This window comes from Poecilia reticulata, chromosome 19 (assembly GCF_904066995.2).
Source record: "Poecilia reticulata chromosome 19, P_reticulata-male-v2, whole genome shotgun sequence".
In the NCBI taxonomy this organism is placed as follows: Eukaryota; Metazoa; Chordata; class Actinopteri; order Cyprinodontiformes; family Poeciliidae; genus Poecilia; species Poecilia reticulata.
In genome coordinates this window covers 18,465,479-18,484,042 of record NC_088848.1, presented here as the reverse complement: position 1 = coordinate 18,484,042, position 18,564 = coordinate 18,465,479, and the positions used below count along the sequence as shown (strand labels likewise).

The 18,564-nt window shown below is 40.4% G+C and overlaps 1 protein-coding gene across 4 annotated transcripts in view; it reads left to right on the top strand.

Moving 5' to 3' along the window:
• Positions 1–18,564, top strand: part of dnah9 (dynein, axonemal, heavy chain 9) — a 163,734-nt gene that overhangs the window by 72,599 nt on the left and 72,571 nt on the right. For 3 of the 4 annotated variants that reach the window (XM_008437720.3, XM_008437725.3, XM_008437726.3), the window contains 6 exons: positions 6,015–6,176; positions 7,976–8,172; positions 9,492–9,654; positions 11,348–11,471; positions 15,132–15,274; positions 18,264–18,425. In XM_008437720.3, coding sequence (XP_008435942.3) covers positions 6,015–6,176; positions 7,976–8,172; positions 9,492–9,654; positions 11,348–11,471; positions 15,132–15,274; positions 18,264–18,425 — 951 coding nt within the window. Of the gene's footprint in view, positions 1–6,014; positions 6,177–7,975; positions 8,173–9,491; positions 9,655–11,347; positions 11,472–15,131; positions 15,275–18,263; positions 18,426–18,564 lie in introns of those variants that run through there. The other variant, XM_008437730.3, reaches the window with a different exon arrangement.

Here is an 18,564-nt window from a genome sequence, read left to right as displayed (position 1 = left end):
GCAGTTATAACATGTGAGTTGTGTCTAGAAAGCAGTTGCTTTTTCACACAGGACCAGGTTGATTTGTATGTCTGTTTTCTCACGATAAATCAAATAATCAGCTAAAAACAGTTTTTTGTGTTTCCTCGGGTCACCTACGTTCAATATTGAAGTTGGCTTCAGGGTCTGAAAGCATTTTGACAAAAAAACAAAAGCTGTGGAAACCTACTGTATATGGTGGCAAATACAGTTTCATCATGACAGTGCACGTTACTTCTTAATGTGATTGTTTATGCTGGTTATCAGTCATTGAAAAGTCGTAAGACTTTGTTAAACCCTCCAACGATCTCTTGGTACTAACCAATCGGAGGCATTTGTTGCCGGTTTGAAGCCTGTGGATTTAAGCGGCGAAACCTGCTTGCCATTCAGCAGCTCACGCCCTGCAGACCTCAGGGCTTAGCTCCCACGGCCTTGAACACACACATCACTGGCTTCAAACAGATGTGATTTTACGTGAAGACTTTGAAACCAGTGTTTGAAGACACCATTCAGACCAGTTTGACAAAGTCTTTGTGTTTTTCTTTAATTGGCCTGAACAGACATTTGGCAACTGTCCTGAAGAAACTGTGTCAAAACTGTCTGCTTGGACCAATCCACCTATAGAAATATGTAAAGAGAGCTAGAAAAAAAGCTCTCCCATTTGAAGTTTTTTTTCCTCGCGTACTCGAGTCGTGGCGGTAACACCTCAGGACAGGTGGGAAGAGGTGAACCGCCTCAGTCGAAATACTCGAAGCAAGTCTCTGCTTTTCCGCACCTCCGGATGTAGGGAAGGGTTTGTTGGGTTTGTTGTGACAGTACAAACACTTCCTCTAATTCTGAGCCACAGACCTAAACGGTTGTCAGTCCGTGTTTTCTAGCTGGACGTTTGAGAAGTTTGCATCAGCTGAAATAATTGGGGGGACTTTATGTGATTCTTTGTATTTTTGTGTGTGTGTGTTTTATAACTTTTGGAAGTCTGGGATGCAGCCAACAGAAAGTGTCTCATTATGATGAACCCTAATGAGCCAGAAAGCTGGGCTCAAAGGCTTTGCATGAAGCTTGCACTAGTCTGTGTAAAGGTGTTTACAAATGTGACAAAAAAAAAGATGAAGGTCCAGTTGAGAATCAAGAGCGAGTCTTTAGGGTATTGTTCCCAAATTAACTTACCTATTTTTTTCCAGTTTAGTGAAGAAGTAAGCATGAGCTATTCCTAGCTATTTTTCTTCTTTTACCACTAAGGTTTTTTTATCCTCAGTGCATTTTCTTTTTTTTTGTTTTTTTGTCATAATCTCTCCTTTGAAACTCAACTCGCTTTGAGCTTTCAAGTTGATCGATAAGGTCAGCTTATAAGTGGGCATGTTGTGAGTGAGGAACAGCAACTAAATTCTTCTAACAGGCCAAGACAAACAGTTTGGAGACCAACAGGGAATGTTGACGAGTAGCTCCGTTTGCCAATGTTCGTTAACTGTAATGACCGACGGGCATATCCACCGGCCTGTCTTCTCCACGTCAACCTAAACGAGCTCCTTGACGCTCGAGAGCTGCAGGGGGGGTGGAGGAGGAGGTGGTGGTTGAAAGCGGATGGAGAAGACGGAATCAGAAGAGAGTACATGAGACTCGTGGTGCAATGAGACCGCCGCCAAACTGTACTGACTGCTCTATATGTCTGTATGATTTTCAGTGGATAGTCAGCTGGGTGCATTTGTCAGTTGTTTGGGGCTCAGAGCAGCTGTCAGGCATAGACGAGAGCGAGTCCATGGAAACAGACAGCCCTGTACGGAAGATGCATGTCGACACCCGGAGCTCTAATCCCTCTCCTCTGAGTTGAACGGAGCGAGAAGATGTCGGGGGGGAAGATTCTGTGAGATAGTCGGCTAAAGTCAGCGGGATGTAGTGGGGGGAACAAAGTTCTCTCTCCTCTTGGTTTGTGAGGTGCTTTTGCTGTATCTTTATCTTGCAAATAGCTAAAGGTTAAAAGTATCGGCACTCCAGAGAATTGCAGCGTCTTGCAAAAGCAATCCTACTCCTTAAAGTAAAAGTTTATAGTATTCTATTGGGATTTTATGTGATGGAACAATCCAGAGTAATGCATCACTGAAAAGTAGAGGAAAAAGGGTAAATACTGAAATTTTCAAAGATAAATCAGCATTGTTATTGACGCAACAATCATGACTCTTGGTAATCAAGTATTTTGGTTAAGCATTGTATATTTGGACAATTTTTCCCTCTGGTTTTGGTTGCTGTGCAGCTGGAAGGATTTTTGCTTTTACTTATTTTTCTTTTGGAGTGTTATAATGCATAACCGTGGCAACAAGGTATAGTTTTTACAACTGGAGCTGAGCAGCTGGTTAACATCTCAAAAGCTCAGATATTACCGGAAATACAACCCCAAATTCCAGATGATTTGAAAAGAGAGGCTTAATGGATGAAAAGGACCAAAGAAATCTTTGTTGTCAAATGTATAACGTTCTAAGAAACTCCAAAAGATGCTATTTGTGATCAGTTATTTCTGTGGAAAGTTAATCATTTTCCTACCACTAAATGCTCTGCTTTGCACCACCCTACCACAAAAAAAACAACATAAAAGTTTGTGAAAAAATATGGAAAAGTTTTGAGCGTATGACTACTTTGGCAAGTCACAGTATAGACCCATATGGTGTTTTGTTTTCTTCAGCTGTACTTGAGCAGGGTGTCAAGATTGATGCAAATAAACACAGAAATGAAGTAGAACGACACAGATCCGTGGAAAGTTTAGAGATTCTCCACTTCCATAGAAGTCTGTTTAAAATCCTCGTGCACACACCCACATGCCCACATGCACGCCGCATCTCCCCATCTGCACAATTACACAGTGGTTTTAGCAGCCAATTGTCACGTTCAGCAGCATCCGTAGGCAGATCGGGTTCAGCTGGCTTCACCTCCAGTGATGATTCTGCTGATGAGAATAGGTTCTGGGGCGGGAGACGCAACACATCTGCTTGGCTGCGTCTCCTGGGTGACGGTACGCAGGGCGCCTCGCTGTCCTCTCCCTCGTCCTATTCAGCACCTATTATAGGATGCACATACTCCGTGGTTCTGCCTGAATGCATCATCCGTGCCTCTGTGGGAAATCGGCCACGTCACACTGTCCTCCACAACAGACACATTTATCACCAGTCACCCACTGAACACTTGTTTAGACTCGTGGCTCAAAGGAAGAAAATGTAAAACTGGGTCAAGAACCAATCTGTTTTCATCTGTATTGCTTTTGCATTGCGGTTCGGTCATCAGTCAGTCGGATCAACGTTTTAGTCCAAACTAAAGCTTCGCTGGATAGACTGAGCTCAAGTAGATTTGAATTCCCCTGAAGAGCTCCATTTTTCCTGTTAGATTTGTTTCGACGACGCCTCATTGTTGAAGTTTTTGTTAAACGGTTTTTGTTAAATAATAGCAGAGAGAAATGTTGTCTTTATTTATACTGACAATAAATAAAGGTAAATTTGCCTCACCGTTTCACGGTTCCTTGCGGGGGGACAGAAAACCGAACTTTCAACCTGCTGGACGTTAACTGCAAACTTTAGCACAATGACTCACTGCAAGGATTAGGTGGACATAAATAGCTTTTCAAATTTATAGCCGAAACAGATTTTTGATGCAATAATTCAGAGTTTTCTATCATTTTATTAGATTTCGCCAAAAATATTTTGCCATGATAATATGCATAGGTGAGCATATTGAAATAAAAATGTTTAATGTAATATTATAAGAAAACCTTTAGAAAATAACTTCACATTGCGCACTAGTACTTTTTCGGACTGATTTAAATAAAGAGCCCAATGCACTGAACCCCATTGAAAACCTCCTGGTTATTCCATCAAATATTGATTTCTGATAAAACATCAGCATTGATATTTTTAAATGAATATGAACTTGTTTTCTTTGCATTATTTGAGGTCTGAAAGCACTGCATCTTTTCTCATTTTCTGCAAATAAATCCAAAATGTCTGCTTGTAATTTCAGAGACGTGTTGTCAGTAGTTCATAGAATAAAAGAACAACGTTCAGTTTACTCAAACATACATCTATAAAACGTAAAATCAGAGAAACTGATAACTTTAAGTGATCTCTTAATTGTTTCAGAGCTGTATTTACTAAAGAACTCAGACATTTTTTGACCAGTCTGGACTCTCAGATTCATCTACTACATGATGGTCGTTGCCATGTTGCTCATGTTGCTCATGTTGCTCATGTTGCTCATGATTATTTTGTCATGTTTGCTTTGCTTATTTGTTCACAACTTATAAAATTTTATGCATTCCACTGGATTCTACTATGTCCTGTTTTTGTCTAAATGAAGAAATGTACTAATATAAAAATGTGCCTTTGTTTGACCTCGAATCGGACCTAAAATTGCTAATTTAGATTAAAAAATAGTTGCGATCTTAAAGTATGAAAAAAAGAAATATTTCAAACAATTTATACAATTTTGTTAAAAAAATATTTCGGTTGCTATTAAAATTATGCAGCAACACGTTCAGCCAGACAACTCCTGTGTAAATGTTGAAATATACAAAAACAGAGCGAGGTTTGGTTTGGCACTCAGGCTCCTCCATGTCCGTGTTGGACTAATACGCCTCTTCACCCTGAACGTTTCTCCTTCGACTGCCAGGGAATCAGGAGAGTCTCTGAACTTGGAGCTCATAGTTGGGAACTAGGATGATTAAAGGGGCTTAAAAGCAGTAAAACAGCAGGAAGTGGCAACATTCAGAACGATGTGGGAAACTCGCAGCTTAAATAAACCGCCCATAATGGTGAGGTATTGAAATGTTCTGTAGATCATCTGCTGAGTAGCAGCACAGCTTGACTGGAGTGCCTGGTACCAGCTTTTTTAGTAACATGACATGTATTTAATATCTTAAATTTTAAACATTAAAATTTTTTAAATTTTTTTCTTATTTACTGCACAGAATATTATCCATATTTGCTCTTTTTTTATTCAAGTAATTGACTAAGGTATTTATCCAGTAAAAGGCTGCTTCAAGCTGCAGCATGTAGCTTTTATAAACATGTTTCATACATATTTGTTCAAATTATCGTTATGTCATGAAAGTATAACATAAAAAACACAATCTGTGGGGAAAAAACATATCTGCCTTCTTCTTGTTCTACTATTGTCATCTGCAGAAATCCTCCAGTCAGAAATAACCAATCAGAAGCAAAAGGAAGGCCTTAAGGCTGAAAATCATGCTTGTGCACGCGTTGATAAATGTGGTAATGATGGAGAAACAACTTCCCTCTTCAGAAAAGCTATTTATGTGCCATCATCTAACTAACCTTAGCATTCTTTTTTTGATCTAATGATGTATTTCTGCAGATGGCAGTAGAATCACTGGGAGCTTAATGGGTAAAAAAAAACATATTGTTTATAAATGTTACATACTGCATCTTTAGTAGAAATGCCACTTAGAACTTGTCAAGTGTAATGGGTAAACAGTTACATTAATAAAAACGATAAGTGGCACTTCTTTATTCTTTAGCTTACATACCATAAATGTCTGGTTTTTGAGACCCGACTTATTTCTGAAGAGTCCAACTTCTGTTTCTGCCAGCCAGCTGACTGCCAGTGTGCAGGAACAGACTGGGGAGAGGCACCACTACAAAGTAAAGTACGTTAGCTCTCTGAGAGCTCACAGACAGAGCTTAGCTTTGCCTGTTTAGGGAACTCCTACTGTGTAATCCAGAATCTTTTCATTTAAATCAGATAATTAAACGCCTGCCCACTGAACCTGGCCCATTTTACATAAAACAATATTTCAACAATTGGATAGCAGAAAAGTGCAGCTATTATTTCACCGAGTTTCCCTGTCACACCTCCCAGCAGCCGGCCCACTCAGAGCATCTAGTCATTTACCCACAGTCGCTTTGCTCTGTTTCCCACCTTGTTCTACTGTAAATGGACCCAATCAGCCTCTGAAATAAAACCCAAAGCCCTACTCCTTCCCTGCTTTTTCTGCTCAGGGCATTCTCTTCAGTACCAGCGAGTGCTTGAAAAGCCCTGCGGACCTGCTGAAAATCTACCTGCATGAGTCCAGCCGGATCTACAGGGACAAGCTGGTGGAGGAGCAGGACATCCAGGCCTTTGATAAGCTACAGACGGACACACTGAAAAAGTTCTATGAGGTGAGAGTTTTTTTGTTTTTTTTTCCTAGAGTTCAGCAGGGGCAGACCAGAGCGGGGAGTGAATCATTAGGCTGCCTGTTCTGTATCTGGACTTGGACATCAGTGGCCAACACAGCGAGGAGGAGGGGAAAAAATAAAAAGAATTTTAGAGGAAGAGCGAATGTAGGGCCTGGAGAGACTTAGGGGAGAATATTAATCAGTGTGGTACGGGGTCCGGCTGTCAGGGTCTGCACTGCCAGGCCAGCAAATTGGAAAACATTTTAATGGTTTCCTCTCCACTGCTTCCTTCCTCCATGCCCTTTCCTGCCCTGTGTCATGCCACTGAGAAGAACCTGACACACATGCACATGCACTCACAGATAAATGAGAAGAGAGACCATGCAACAATATATTATCAACTCCTTGCATATAATGCAAGCTTACAACTTCCCTCTGCTTCCATGAAACTTAGTAGTATGTTTTCTGTCCGATACCAAATCATTGATTTTCTTTGTCTTGCGTCCGTGTGAGGACATTTACAGGATAAATGCTGCCTGTTCTGTGATGAAGTCATTTTGAAACCAACAAAATGGTCCATCATAATGCAGTGCAGCATGTTTCCCTGTCCATTCCTCAATATGTCTGTCACTAACCGTAATCTGAGTTTGAATCAACTCAACAAACCTGCAGCTCATTTTCTTAGTTGATGTGTGTGTAGACTAAACATAAGCTCTAGTTTTGATGCATTTAATGACTAGAGGAAAAAAAAAGATCAAGAGAACATTGATAGTTTAGTTACTTAATGCACCTCAAATAAAAATATACATTGCTGTATGTTTTCTTCCCAGTTACACCTGCAAGTACGCTCTCATTGATATACATTTTGAGTTTTTAATGAATATGGGTTTCTAAAAAGGAATTTTCAAAATGAGAGTTTTGTGTCCAATAATTTCCAGTTTTCAGGTTTTTGTAAAGATTTCACATTCTCATACAAGTTTTGGTCAATTATGAAATATAAGAAGATCTAAGAACCAAATTCTAAATGTATATCAGCAGCAGAGGAAACGCCATAAGGTTTTACTTGTATGAAAAAAATCTCAAAATGATTATAGGTCACATTTTTAACTGTCTTTAGCATCTTGTTAGCTAGTAGCAATACTAAAGCTACTGAGACATCAGTCTCTCTGTGTGTTAAGAGAATTTGTATCCTTATTTTAACTCTTGAGTTTGCCAACTTTTCCAACTCGACCTCATTCTTTGACAGAAGTTGACATCTTAACGGGATCAAACAGGGCAACTATGCTGGAGTATCTTCAATCTTCCTGTTATCTACTGAAAGTTTTCCTCTCTCACTCTTTTTTTTATTTAGCTTTCTTTCCTTTTAATTGAAAATAGTTTCCTTTAGATAGCTGCTTACAGCTGTGGGGTTCTGCATGTCGTTACTTTGTTCTTTACTGACAAGAAAAAAAAGTCGATTTCTGAGTTTCTGACCAGTAAGATTCAATCAAGTTGAAAATCAACAGATTCCTGTCAGAAGTCAAATTTTTCAGAACAGCTCGTCTCTCATACACGAGTCGCTATTTTTTATTTTTTATTTATTTCTCACAAACGTCCTTCCTTAACAGACAAAATACACGGCTGAACATTTCGGTGCCAGCATGGATGAGAATTAACTGGGTCAAGCTCTGCGCAGCAAAGACATTTAGCCGTGTCCCTGTCCACACTGTTTAGGCCCAATAGCAATGTTCTGCTGGCAAACGAACTGTGTTCCCCTCACTGTTTACCACTGCTATGTGTGTGTCTATGAATCTTCCCTCGAGGACGTGGAGGAGGAGCTGCAGCGGACCCGGGAGATGAACCTGTACTGCCACTTTGCCCGCGGGCCCGGGGAGCCCAGGTACATGTCAGTGGAGTCCTGGAGCAGCCTCAGTAAAATCCTGCTGGACGTTCTGGACAGCTACAATGAGGTCAACGCCACAATGAACCTGGTGCTGTTTGAAGATGCCATGGCTCACATGTGAGTACAGGAAGTGAATGTTTTTTGTCTTGAAAGTATTTTAAGATTCAATATTAAAACCAGGCAGCAATGAAGTAAATACAATCTGTATGCAGCGTAAATATAATCTAAGTCTCATTTCATTGACGTTTCATCTAGGAGTCAAATTGAATATGGGAAAACTTTTTGAATATGAGATTCATGCTTCTAATTCTGTAAAAAGATTATTTTCCAAAGGGTTCAACTTTAGCATAAAAAAAAAGCTAGGCACTCTATGCATCGCACAACACAAACAAGCTGCTCACTTTTTACTAACCGCTTGAAAAGCAACAAGTTAAGTCATAAGGCATCCTGGAGCCTGCTGTTATCACAGCTTGAGCATTCAAAAGTCAGTATGCTACCTTTCATCCTGTCTTTCGCTCGCTGAAGTTCCTTGAACACAGGAAATGGGTCGACATATGTTTTTGAGCTGCCACACCTACTGAACAAGTTCAGATTAGTTCTACTTGTCTTACAGGAAGAAGACTACATACTCTACTGACACCCAACAAAACCCAGTCCAAGTTGTAGTTCCAATGACTTTTTAATCCTTTGCTTTCCAATGTACAACCCTCAATGTGAATAGTTCCTCCTTTAAACCTCAAAGATTTTGCAAAGATATGGTTGAAAACATACCTTTGTTTTTATGGGGCTTTTTTTCTGTTTCTCATTGAATTCAAGAAAGCGAAGGGAGTCAAAATCTGTCTTCAATTGTTGAGCTATAGCACCAGTTGGTGTGTAAGAAGTTTAAATGTCATCTTATGTATAATCACTGAAAGTAGCTGAAGCATTATTGGAAATGCAAGAAAATGCAAAGCAGCTAAACTATCATCAGGAAGAGATGAAATTTAAATGTCAGCGCAACTGGAAGCGTGGAAACAACCGAGATTTGTCACTGTGCATGTAAAACATGGCAGCAGTTAAAATGAGAGTTGTGTTTATAAGCCGCTCCTTTCCGCAACGCAAACTTTATTTATAATGAAATCAGGCCATCTATGAAAAATGAAGAGACACGAGTATTTTTTTTACATCCTGTTTAGGAGATTAACGTGTTCTGGAGGCCGGCTCAGTCTAGAGAAAAAAAAATACCAGTTTTAATTGGAAACTGTGATCATACGGAGAGCGGTGTTGTTCTGCATGAAAACGGACAAAAACAACCGCAAAGCGAAGCTCCCGGTGTTTGGTTTTGTTGGATGAGTCAGGTGCCGTGTTCAGCCAGCGTTTCCTCCCTCTACCTTTTCCCTCACCCATCCCTTTCCACCGATTCCTCCCTCCCCCGAATGTCTGCTCTCTGCATGCAGCTGCCGAATAAACCGAATCCTGGAGTCTCCACGGGGCAACGCGCTGCTGGTCGGAGTGGGCGGCAGCGGCAAGCAGAGCCTGACCCGACTGGCTGCCTTCATCTCCAATCTGGAGGTTTTTCAGATCACCTTGAGAAAAAGCTACAGTCTCACAGACCTAAAGGTTAGGAAAGGATACAAGACAGTTTTTTTTTTCTTCTTCTTATTTTGTCACTTTATTTATGTCTGGACATCACTTATGGAGTTCTAACACATGGATATGCGTTAGAATATTCAAATATAGCTGTAGCTTTATGTTTAGGATCGCTGGCCTGCTGCAAAGGGAGCCTCTATCTAGGTGTCAAGTTTTCTAACATGTATTTTTCCAGCAGTGCCCTGTGTTTATGTCCATCCATCATGTCACCAAAGCTGAACAGCAACACGCACCAGGGGAGGCACATTTCAGCATGTCTTCTGACAGGCAAATGACGCCTTCAGCAGACCTGAGGCACGTCGCACTGGATTTCACAAGAAATGGCCATGTCTGTGGATTTTAGCTACATGTAGATATCTAGTTATACCAGCAGGTGGCACATCTTACCACTAGAAACGTAAAGCGTTACTTGAAACAATGGAATTAAATTTTTTTTTCCAGGTTTTGTTGGCTCTAGTGGTCTTTATTTGAAAGTAGTTTGACAGGAAAGAGGGTTATGAGAGAAGGGGAAGACATGCGGCAAATGTCACCAGGCTGGGAATCGAACCTGCGACCACCGGCATGAGGACTAAGGCCTCAATACATGGGTTGTGCTTTGCCCCTGCACCACCACAGCACCCCACAATGGAATGAATTTGTCATACAATAAAATGCTCACTGTGTAAATCTTTTGAATTTCAGAGTATTTAGCTTAGCATTTTTCTTCTCAACAGGTTTCTTGAGATAAATCTCTCACCAGTTTTTTGTTCGTTGTTTTTGTGTTGACGAATCGTGGGTCGTACGTTTCTAGATATTTTTCAACTTCAGTCAATAGTCTTTGCTTGTTCATATATATATATTGTTTCCAGAAATAAACAGTACTTAAAAAAAACCCATAGAAGAATATATAGCGGAATTTAAAAGAATAAAAGAAGAAGAAATAATGGGCATATTTTTTTCTGCACATCTGATGCTGCTGCCACCACCATGTTTCAAAAAGGGAAATTATGCGGCACACATTTTTTTGTACAGTTTTGCCATTGACCAGAGACTTCAAAATCCAAATTTTGTCGTATGAGATTACAGCGCCTTCTTGATATTTGTGTTGATAGTTTTTTTTTTTCTGTCACAGTTGGGATTTTTAGCTGAGGCTCAATAAGATTTTCAAAGCATGAGTCATTGTTTTCTACACCATCCCAGCTTTTAACTTCTCCTTACGCCTTGACCCTAACCTGTCAAGATAAAAAAAATTGCTGGATTTTTATTGAGATTAGGTTACTCAAAAGACTCATACAGTCCACCAATAGGACTTTTTGAGTAAAAAGGGATCGATGTCGTGATTATTATGCACACCACTTAATAATATGGTGTGCACAGGTCAACAAAATGTTGAAACCACATATCAGTTTCCTTCAACTTCACTACGAGGCACTACTTTGTATTGATCTATCATTAGAAAATTAATAAGTTGAAGTTTGTGGTTGAAGTGCAACAAATTATGAAGTTCAAAGAGTATAAATCCTGTTTATTGACTTCAAACAGGATTAGGTTGTTTGAATGTCAGATGCTTTTGGGTGCAATAATTTCCTTTTATCATACAAATCTACAGTTCCACTCTAACAGCTTCAGTTTCTTATGTTTATATCTCTCCTTGTCGTCCTCTTCCTCTCTCCTTCCCACCCAGACTGACCTGGCATCCCTCTACATCAAAGCTGGTGTGAAGAATCTTGGCACAGTGTTTCTAATGACTGACGGTCAAGTGGCAGATGAAAAGTTCCTCGTTCTGGTCAATGATCTTTTGGCATCGGGTAACAGCAAGCCTTTTCTGACTACTGCTTCCTATGGTTTCCAGGAAAAAAAAGATTTTATGTTTTATTTCTTTATTGTTACAAATAAGAGTTGTCACTACTCCTCAATATGGATATAACATTGTGAGGAAATGCTAGGATTCCTCTTGTTTAAGCTCTGAAGTTTTAAGAGTCCAATCCATCCAAGTCTCTTCTGTTCTTTGTAATAATTTTGAATTTATTGTGGAAATTATGAATTTTAATGTGATACAATTGTGCATGGACAATGAAAACTACTTGCTGAACACATAAAAATGCAAAACAATTGTGTCTAAAGGGCAAAACATTTTCTGTTATATTCCCAGGAATTTCATTACTTCACTTCTTTTGCTTTGTTCCGATGTGACCTTTACCAAAATTTAGCACACTATCATACAGAGTGGATGCAGAGTTATTTTAGAGCTTGTCTTCCTTTCTCACTCTTTTACTCTTCAAAATGGTCTCTCACTCCAAATACAATGAATATCTCCAGTTAAAGCACTACCTTTTAAAATTGTGCAATCCAGAGCCCTGGAACTTGGACATTCCTGAGCTGGTCAACCACAGGTGGATCAAAGAGTGTTTCATGTGCACCAAGCAAACTGAACCTTTGCTTATTCATAGCCATGACACCCCATGCATACTTTTAGCCTCAACTCTGGGACTACAATGATGTCTGTTTTTTAAGGTAGATTTTTTTTTTCCTAAAAAGGCTTGCTCTCAGTTTGAAATTAGAACTAGCCAATAAAATTTCATCCACCCACTTTGTATATCTTTAATAGCCAATTGGCATCCTTGACAGAGCCCTAGATTATCACAGGGTGTCGCAGGGACTGATGAGAAAGAATAATTACGACACTCAATGGCACTTATGTATGAGTGTTTGCCATCCATCCATTTTCTAACACCCTTGTCCCTCAGTGGGGTCGGGAGGGGTGCTGGTGCCTATCTCCAGCTAGCGTACCAGGCGAGAGGCGGGGTCACCCTGGACAGGTCGCCAGTCTGTCGCAGGGCAACACAGAGACACACAGGACACACAACCATGCACACACACACTCACACCTAGGGGCAATTTGGAGAGGCCAATTAACCTGACAGTCATGTTTTTGGACTGTGGGAGGAAACCGGAGTACCTGGAGAAAACCCACGCATGCACAGGGAGAACATGCAAACTCCATGCAGAAAGACCGGGGCTGGGAATCGAACCCAGAACCTTCTTGCTGCAAGGCAACAGCTCTACCAACTGCGCCACTGTGCAACCATGAGTGTTTGCTTGAATGGTTATTCTAACACGCTTGTTTTTGCGCTGTGGAAGGAAACCGGAGTAGGTGAAAACATGCAGAACAGTAACAGCTGAGTTTGATAGCCCAGACTTTGTTGTTGTGTGACAGAAGTACCTCTTCAATCCCAGACATTCAGCTTGATTGTGGCTACAGCTAACAGCTAAATTCTACTCACAGATGGGCAAAGAAAACTGGTTTTAAAGCATAAGAATCTGTAATAAAAAGCTCTGAGAACAGACAGTTCTCTCAAAAGTCGAGCCTAGCAGTGAGATGTCCTGGTGAGATACTTCCCACAACGTAGTGTAGAGCCGCATTATTTCATTGAGACATGTACAGCCTTTATAGACCGTAGAAATGCTGTTTTTTTTCCCTCTCACATCAGTAAACAGTACAATACAATGTTGTACAATAGCCTTTTCTTCATTTTCCAACTCTGACTTTTCTCTGGTCACTTTCACGACTCCTTTAACTCTAACAACACTCTTAAGTATGTCACAGAGTACAAACGTAACAGAACAGGATACCAAACTCATTCAGCAACAGAAAAAGCACTAACAGGTTACTGCATGTGGTTCTTATTGTCCCTTATTGCTAAGAATTGGGGAAACATCCTTTCAGATCAGGGTCTTTGGAGGAAAGAAGCTGTTATTGATTCAGTTTTTATTAGCCTTTCAAGCTTTTTGAATGAGCTGGTGGAGACCACTGCTCAAGAAAATATAGTAACATTTTACAGGAAATGGAAAATATTTTTGGAAAAAACTTAGCAGCTGAAAAGCTGGAAACCTGAGTATATTGAGATTCCTACATTGTATTCCCAGACAGTGCAGGCATCTGCCAGTAAACACGCCAGCAGGCTGTGGTTTTTGGAAACAGGCCTTCGCCTTGCAGGTCTTTGTTTTCTCTCTCTCTCAAGAATCTCTCTTTCATCTTCTGCCCTCACTTTGCCAGAAGATGATGTCTTTAACCTAGACTAGGTGATGGTGAAATATATAATCGGTTGCAAGTATTAACCTCCTCACTTCCTTGGATTTGTGTTCTTACAATCTCAAATTTCTATGTTATGTTTTAGCTTTCACAGCTGATAAAACTATATAAAGTAATTGGCTTTACACATTTAAAAATATACATAAAAATATTAAATTGATCAACACCTGTTTCGATGGCAATCAGAATCAACATTAGTGCAATATTGGAAGTTTCAAAAGAACAAAAATATAAAAGCATGACCTACACACCACTAATGACTGACCATATAGATATAATAAAGATTTAATAAAATGTACCTTAACTCCAAATCTGGAAAGAGATGGAAATTAAACTCACAGTCCAGGTGAGGAGGGCTAGAATGAAATAAGCAACAAACAGTCCAAAGATGCACTTTATGGAACCAGACAGATCTTCTGTAGAGATGGTAATATCTGTCAACGGGCCATTTTAACCCACACATCACAGATCTAGGTATTCATAGTCACCAAGAAAATGCAAGCACTAATACAAAACTTTGTTACAAAGATTGGATTCAACCAAGAGCCATGTGAGGAAAAAATGCCGCTGTCAGATGAGTCGTATGCAAAAGCAACACAATGTCTGGTGCAATCCTAGTCTTCCAGAAAAAGGACAGAATGGAGGTTTTCCTTCCAGCTGAGCAATTACCCTCAACAGATTGCTATAACAACACCAGCGGAGGCTTAGGGGGTGACCTTTTTGGGATGTGGAGGAACGCCAAGACCTCAACCCAAGATTTTAGTGCGTAGATGTGCCAACCTTGTCGAAATGTACCCTGAGAGACTCGATGCTTGATTGCTGCTGGAAGTCTTTAGCTCATATTCTGCAAGTGTGTGCTCAGAAAGAATACATTTATCATAAAAACAGATTAAGCTGCTGCTCTGATGACATCATTGGCTAACTAAATTGATCTTAGTTGCATTAAAACTAAATGGATATAGCTGCTTGAAAGGGTTTTGTTCTGCCTAAACATCAATCATGAGCTTGAAGCGAGGAGCAGCTGGAGTTATGTTGTTAAATAATGATTCAGAAACCTTAGGTTACATGGGCTGAAGTTTCTTTGACTCATTATAGACTCATACATCCATCTGCACGTTCCACGCTCATCAGTTACTCGAGTGGAGTTGTGACTTAAAGCAGATATCTGCATTAGCATAAGTCCTCTGCATGATCTCCTGCAGTCTCCACCTCTATTACCACAGCAAGATTTGATTTAAGAGTCTCTGTGCTCAGTGTCAGCTCCGATCCCAACAAGATAAGAAACTTTTCCAGAGTTTTCAGACAGCTAAAGCTCACATTAAGAAGAAGAGGTCTGCAGGCACGGCAATAATGTGATTCATTTTATTCATTCCAGGAGAGATTCCTGACCTGTTCCCAGACGATGAGGTTGAGAACATCATTGGCAGCGTGAGGCCAGAGGTCCGTAGCTCAGGATTGATGGATACGAGAGAAAACTGCTGGAAGTTCTTCATCGACCGCGTTCGCAGGCAGCTCAAGGTGAAGCAGACAGATAGGACAAAAGCTTGGTTGTTTTTTTTTTCCCCACTACTGTGAATTTCTAAAGTAATCATCCAGAAACAACCGTTCTCAGTGGCTCCCTTCCAGGGGAGAGAGTTGCGCATTAATCTTCTTCGCTGAGCTTCGCCTATGTTTGATCTCCATCCTTTCCTAATATCGCAAAAGCTTGCCACCTCACACTCTAATTTACCATTCCTAAATAAAAAAAAAAAAAGAACCTCTCAAACTTAGATAAACATCTGGCTTTATGAAGGAGCTTCTCCCCAGACAATTTTCTTCCCTGACACTTTCAGATGAACTTGAATACATTGGGAGGCGGCGGACGTCATTATAAATCACCAGCATGAGCAGAAAAGCTGCCGTTTAGCTGCAGATAATTTCACCGACGTGTAGTCGCTTTGTTCCCCCTGGGGAGGGAGAGCTTCCAGAGGGCTGCTTATCCTGTCATTATTATAGCATACCCCAGCACATCCCCCACCCCCAGCACCAACCTCTCTAGATTGGGGAGTGAATAAATAAAGAAGGCATTCCCATGGGCAATCTTCTAAAGAGTGGATTTCTGACTGTTTAGTTATTTCTGTTTAAACTGCTTGTCTGGGTGGAAAGGGCACTTTCCCAGAAATGTTGGCAAGCTTCAATCATTGCATGAAATGTGCTGAGGGTGTGTTTCAGCATGTCGCGCGGGGTGTTGAGCATAAATTGCCAAACTAGGCCACAATTTAACATGCTTTGGGAAGTTTTTTGATGAGTTGCTCCCAGTCTATGGGGATGGGTTTGAGGGGTCAACAAGGGAAATGGGGTAGCAGGATCCTCGGTACTAATTGGCGGTCAATCCCTTTGCCACACACTCGGTGACAAATATGCCCAGAAGAAATGATTCACATCTTATTTGGACCTAATTTGGTACACATGCAGACCAGCAATGGTTATGTAAATGATTCAATTGTGTGTGGGTGCTCTCACATACCTACTGATTCCAACATAGGGCGACTGTGCCATCTGCACACTCCACATGCTGACAAATTTCACAATATGACCTGTCTTGCAAACCAACAAAATGGATCCCTCTCAACCATTGCTGTGTGTTTGTAACGTTGTCTAACTCCTCAAGGAGACATCTTCTGTGTCTACTAACCTTCACTTAGGCGTTTCACTAACTTTCAGACAATCTGCGTATTGGCTCGTAACACCGTCCCTCTACTTGTGACGCCACCTCTCAGTCTCTCAGAAGTAGTGTTCATTGTTGTTTTTCTATATTAAATATTTTACATGTAATGTAGTAAAGCAGGCTCTGTGATGGCCTGTCCAGAGTGCATCGCACATTTCGCCTAGTGACTCTGAAAATGGGCATTAGACCCATTGCAACACTGCAAGGATAAGCGGGATGTTTGGTAGTAAATTGGGAAATATGCAGAATAGGGACGTAAGTTATCGATTAATGGGTTAATCTAAAGTTGATTAACCTTATAGATCGACTAGTGATTAATTGGTAAGTGAATATTTTCTTAAAAACCTGAATTTTCTCTTGTATGAAAAGAGCTGACCATCTTTCCATTTCCATTCCATAACAAAAAGGGGTACATTTTTCATATGCTTCTATTAAAGAAATTGATAAAATCCTTAAATTTAAACTTTTTTTGTGTCAGTTGTGTTAAAGACTGACTGACTAAACAACATTTTCTCACAATATTAAAGTTGGACATATTTATAAAATATATTAAAACAAGAGCCACTTAAGTTGCTGAATAGAAAAAGATAAAACTTAAGCGTGAGTGTTTATATTTCAAAACGATGGACCATTTCTCTTTCCCATTCTTGTATGGTCCTGCCATCTTTTTTTCTGCATCAACTGGCTCCACTTAAAGATGACCAGCGACTCCCTCTTCTGGATGGCGGCTGAACTACAACACTGAAAGAAGGTTTAAATGGATGTTATCGATTGGAATACATTTTAATCTAATAAACCTTTAATCGACAGTTAGTAAGTTGATTAAATGTCTATTAACAAACACTGAAAAACGTACACAGTTTTATAACATTATACAACAAATATGATTTCTTTTCTCTGTGGTTTGTGGATTAGTGTACAAATTGATTACATATTTGAAAGTGCACAATATGATGTAAAATAAGTGTAATAATCAAAGCTGCATAATATTAAGAGCGAAATCTGAGTAGCAGACAGTCCTGTATTCCTGTTGCTAAGGTCGTCAAACTGTTTTCCTGATTGCAGCAGTTCAGAGGGTTCACGGAGAGAGTGTGATGAACTTCTGCTGAAAGAGAGAACAAATATTTTTCCTTGGGCCTTGGCCTTTGAATCTCACCTCCTGATTAATAATTTAGTCTAAAATTAAACTTCACCCTGATCCCACAGATACTTTTATAAATGGGTTCACTGAATATTCCATGAGGGTTGATTAAACTTTTCACCAGGCACCTCCACTTTTTTTTTCTTCCTTTCCAGCCATAAGAAGATAATACAAAGACTACAGATGAACTCTTGTTTAAGATGTTACAGAAAAGCCTTGAATTAAACTTCACATTCACTGCTTTTTTTTTTCTCTCCTCTTCCTCTGAGCTGAGTGATTACCATCAGCAGTGTCTCTGGGTGTGCCTTCTGCTTGTTTGTTTCTTCAGTTTGAATTTGTCGAGCATCTGGCTGAGTGTCTCAACAAGCCAGCTGTTAGTCTCCAGCAGTGAAAATCAGTCTGACATATCCCACAGCTCTACACACCCCTTTAATCCACATACTTGATGGAAGCTTTATTTGCCTAATGATGGAGCTGCAGATAATTAATTCACAGTTCTCCATCACCCCTCTTGACCGTGAAGGCGTTATTAGTCTGAGCGCGCCTTTCTTCTGTAAGTCTTCTGTGAATCTATATGTATCCCACCTAAATAACTCAGTGACTGTAATCTATTTGTGTGTCAGAGTTCAACCTGTGATGTTTGCTGCCGTCACTTCCAGGTCGCCCTGTGCTTCTCTCCGGTCGGCAGTAAACTGAGGGATCGGAGCAGGAAGTTCCCGGCCGTGGTCAACTGCACGGCGATCGACTGGTTCCATGAGTGGCCACGGGAGGCGCTGGAGTCGGTCAGCCTCAGGTTCCTGCAGGAGGTGGAGAACATCGAAGTGAGAAAAACTCCCAGTTAAATATACGCAGTACACACAGGAAGGAAGTCACCCACAAAAAAAGGGAAAGTTCTCCCTCTGAAAATTTAATTTAGAGTGTCAGCCACCGTGACGCAACAAATGCGATGTTATTTTCAAA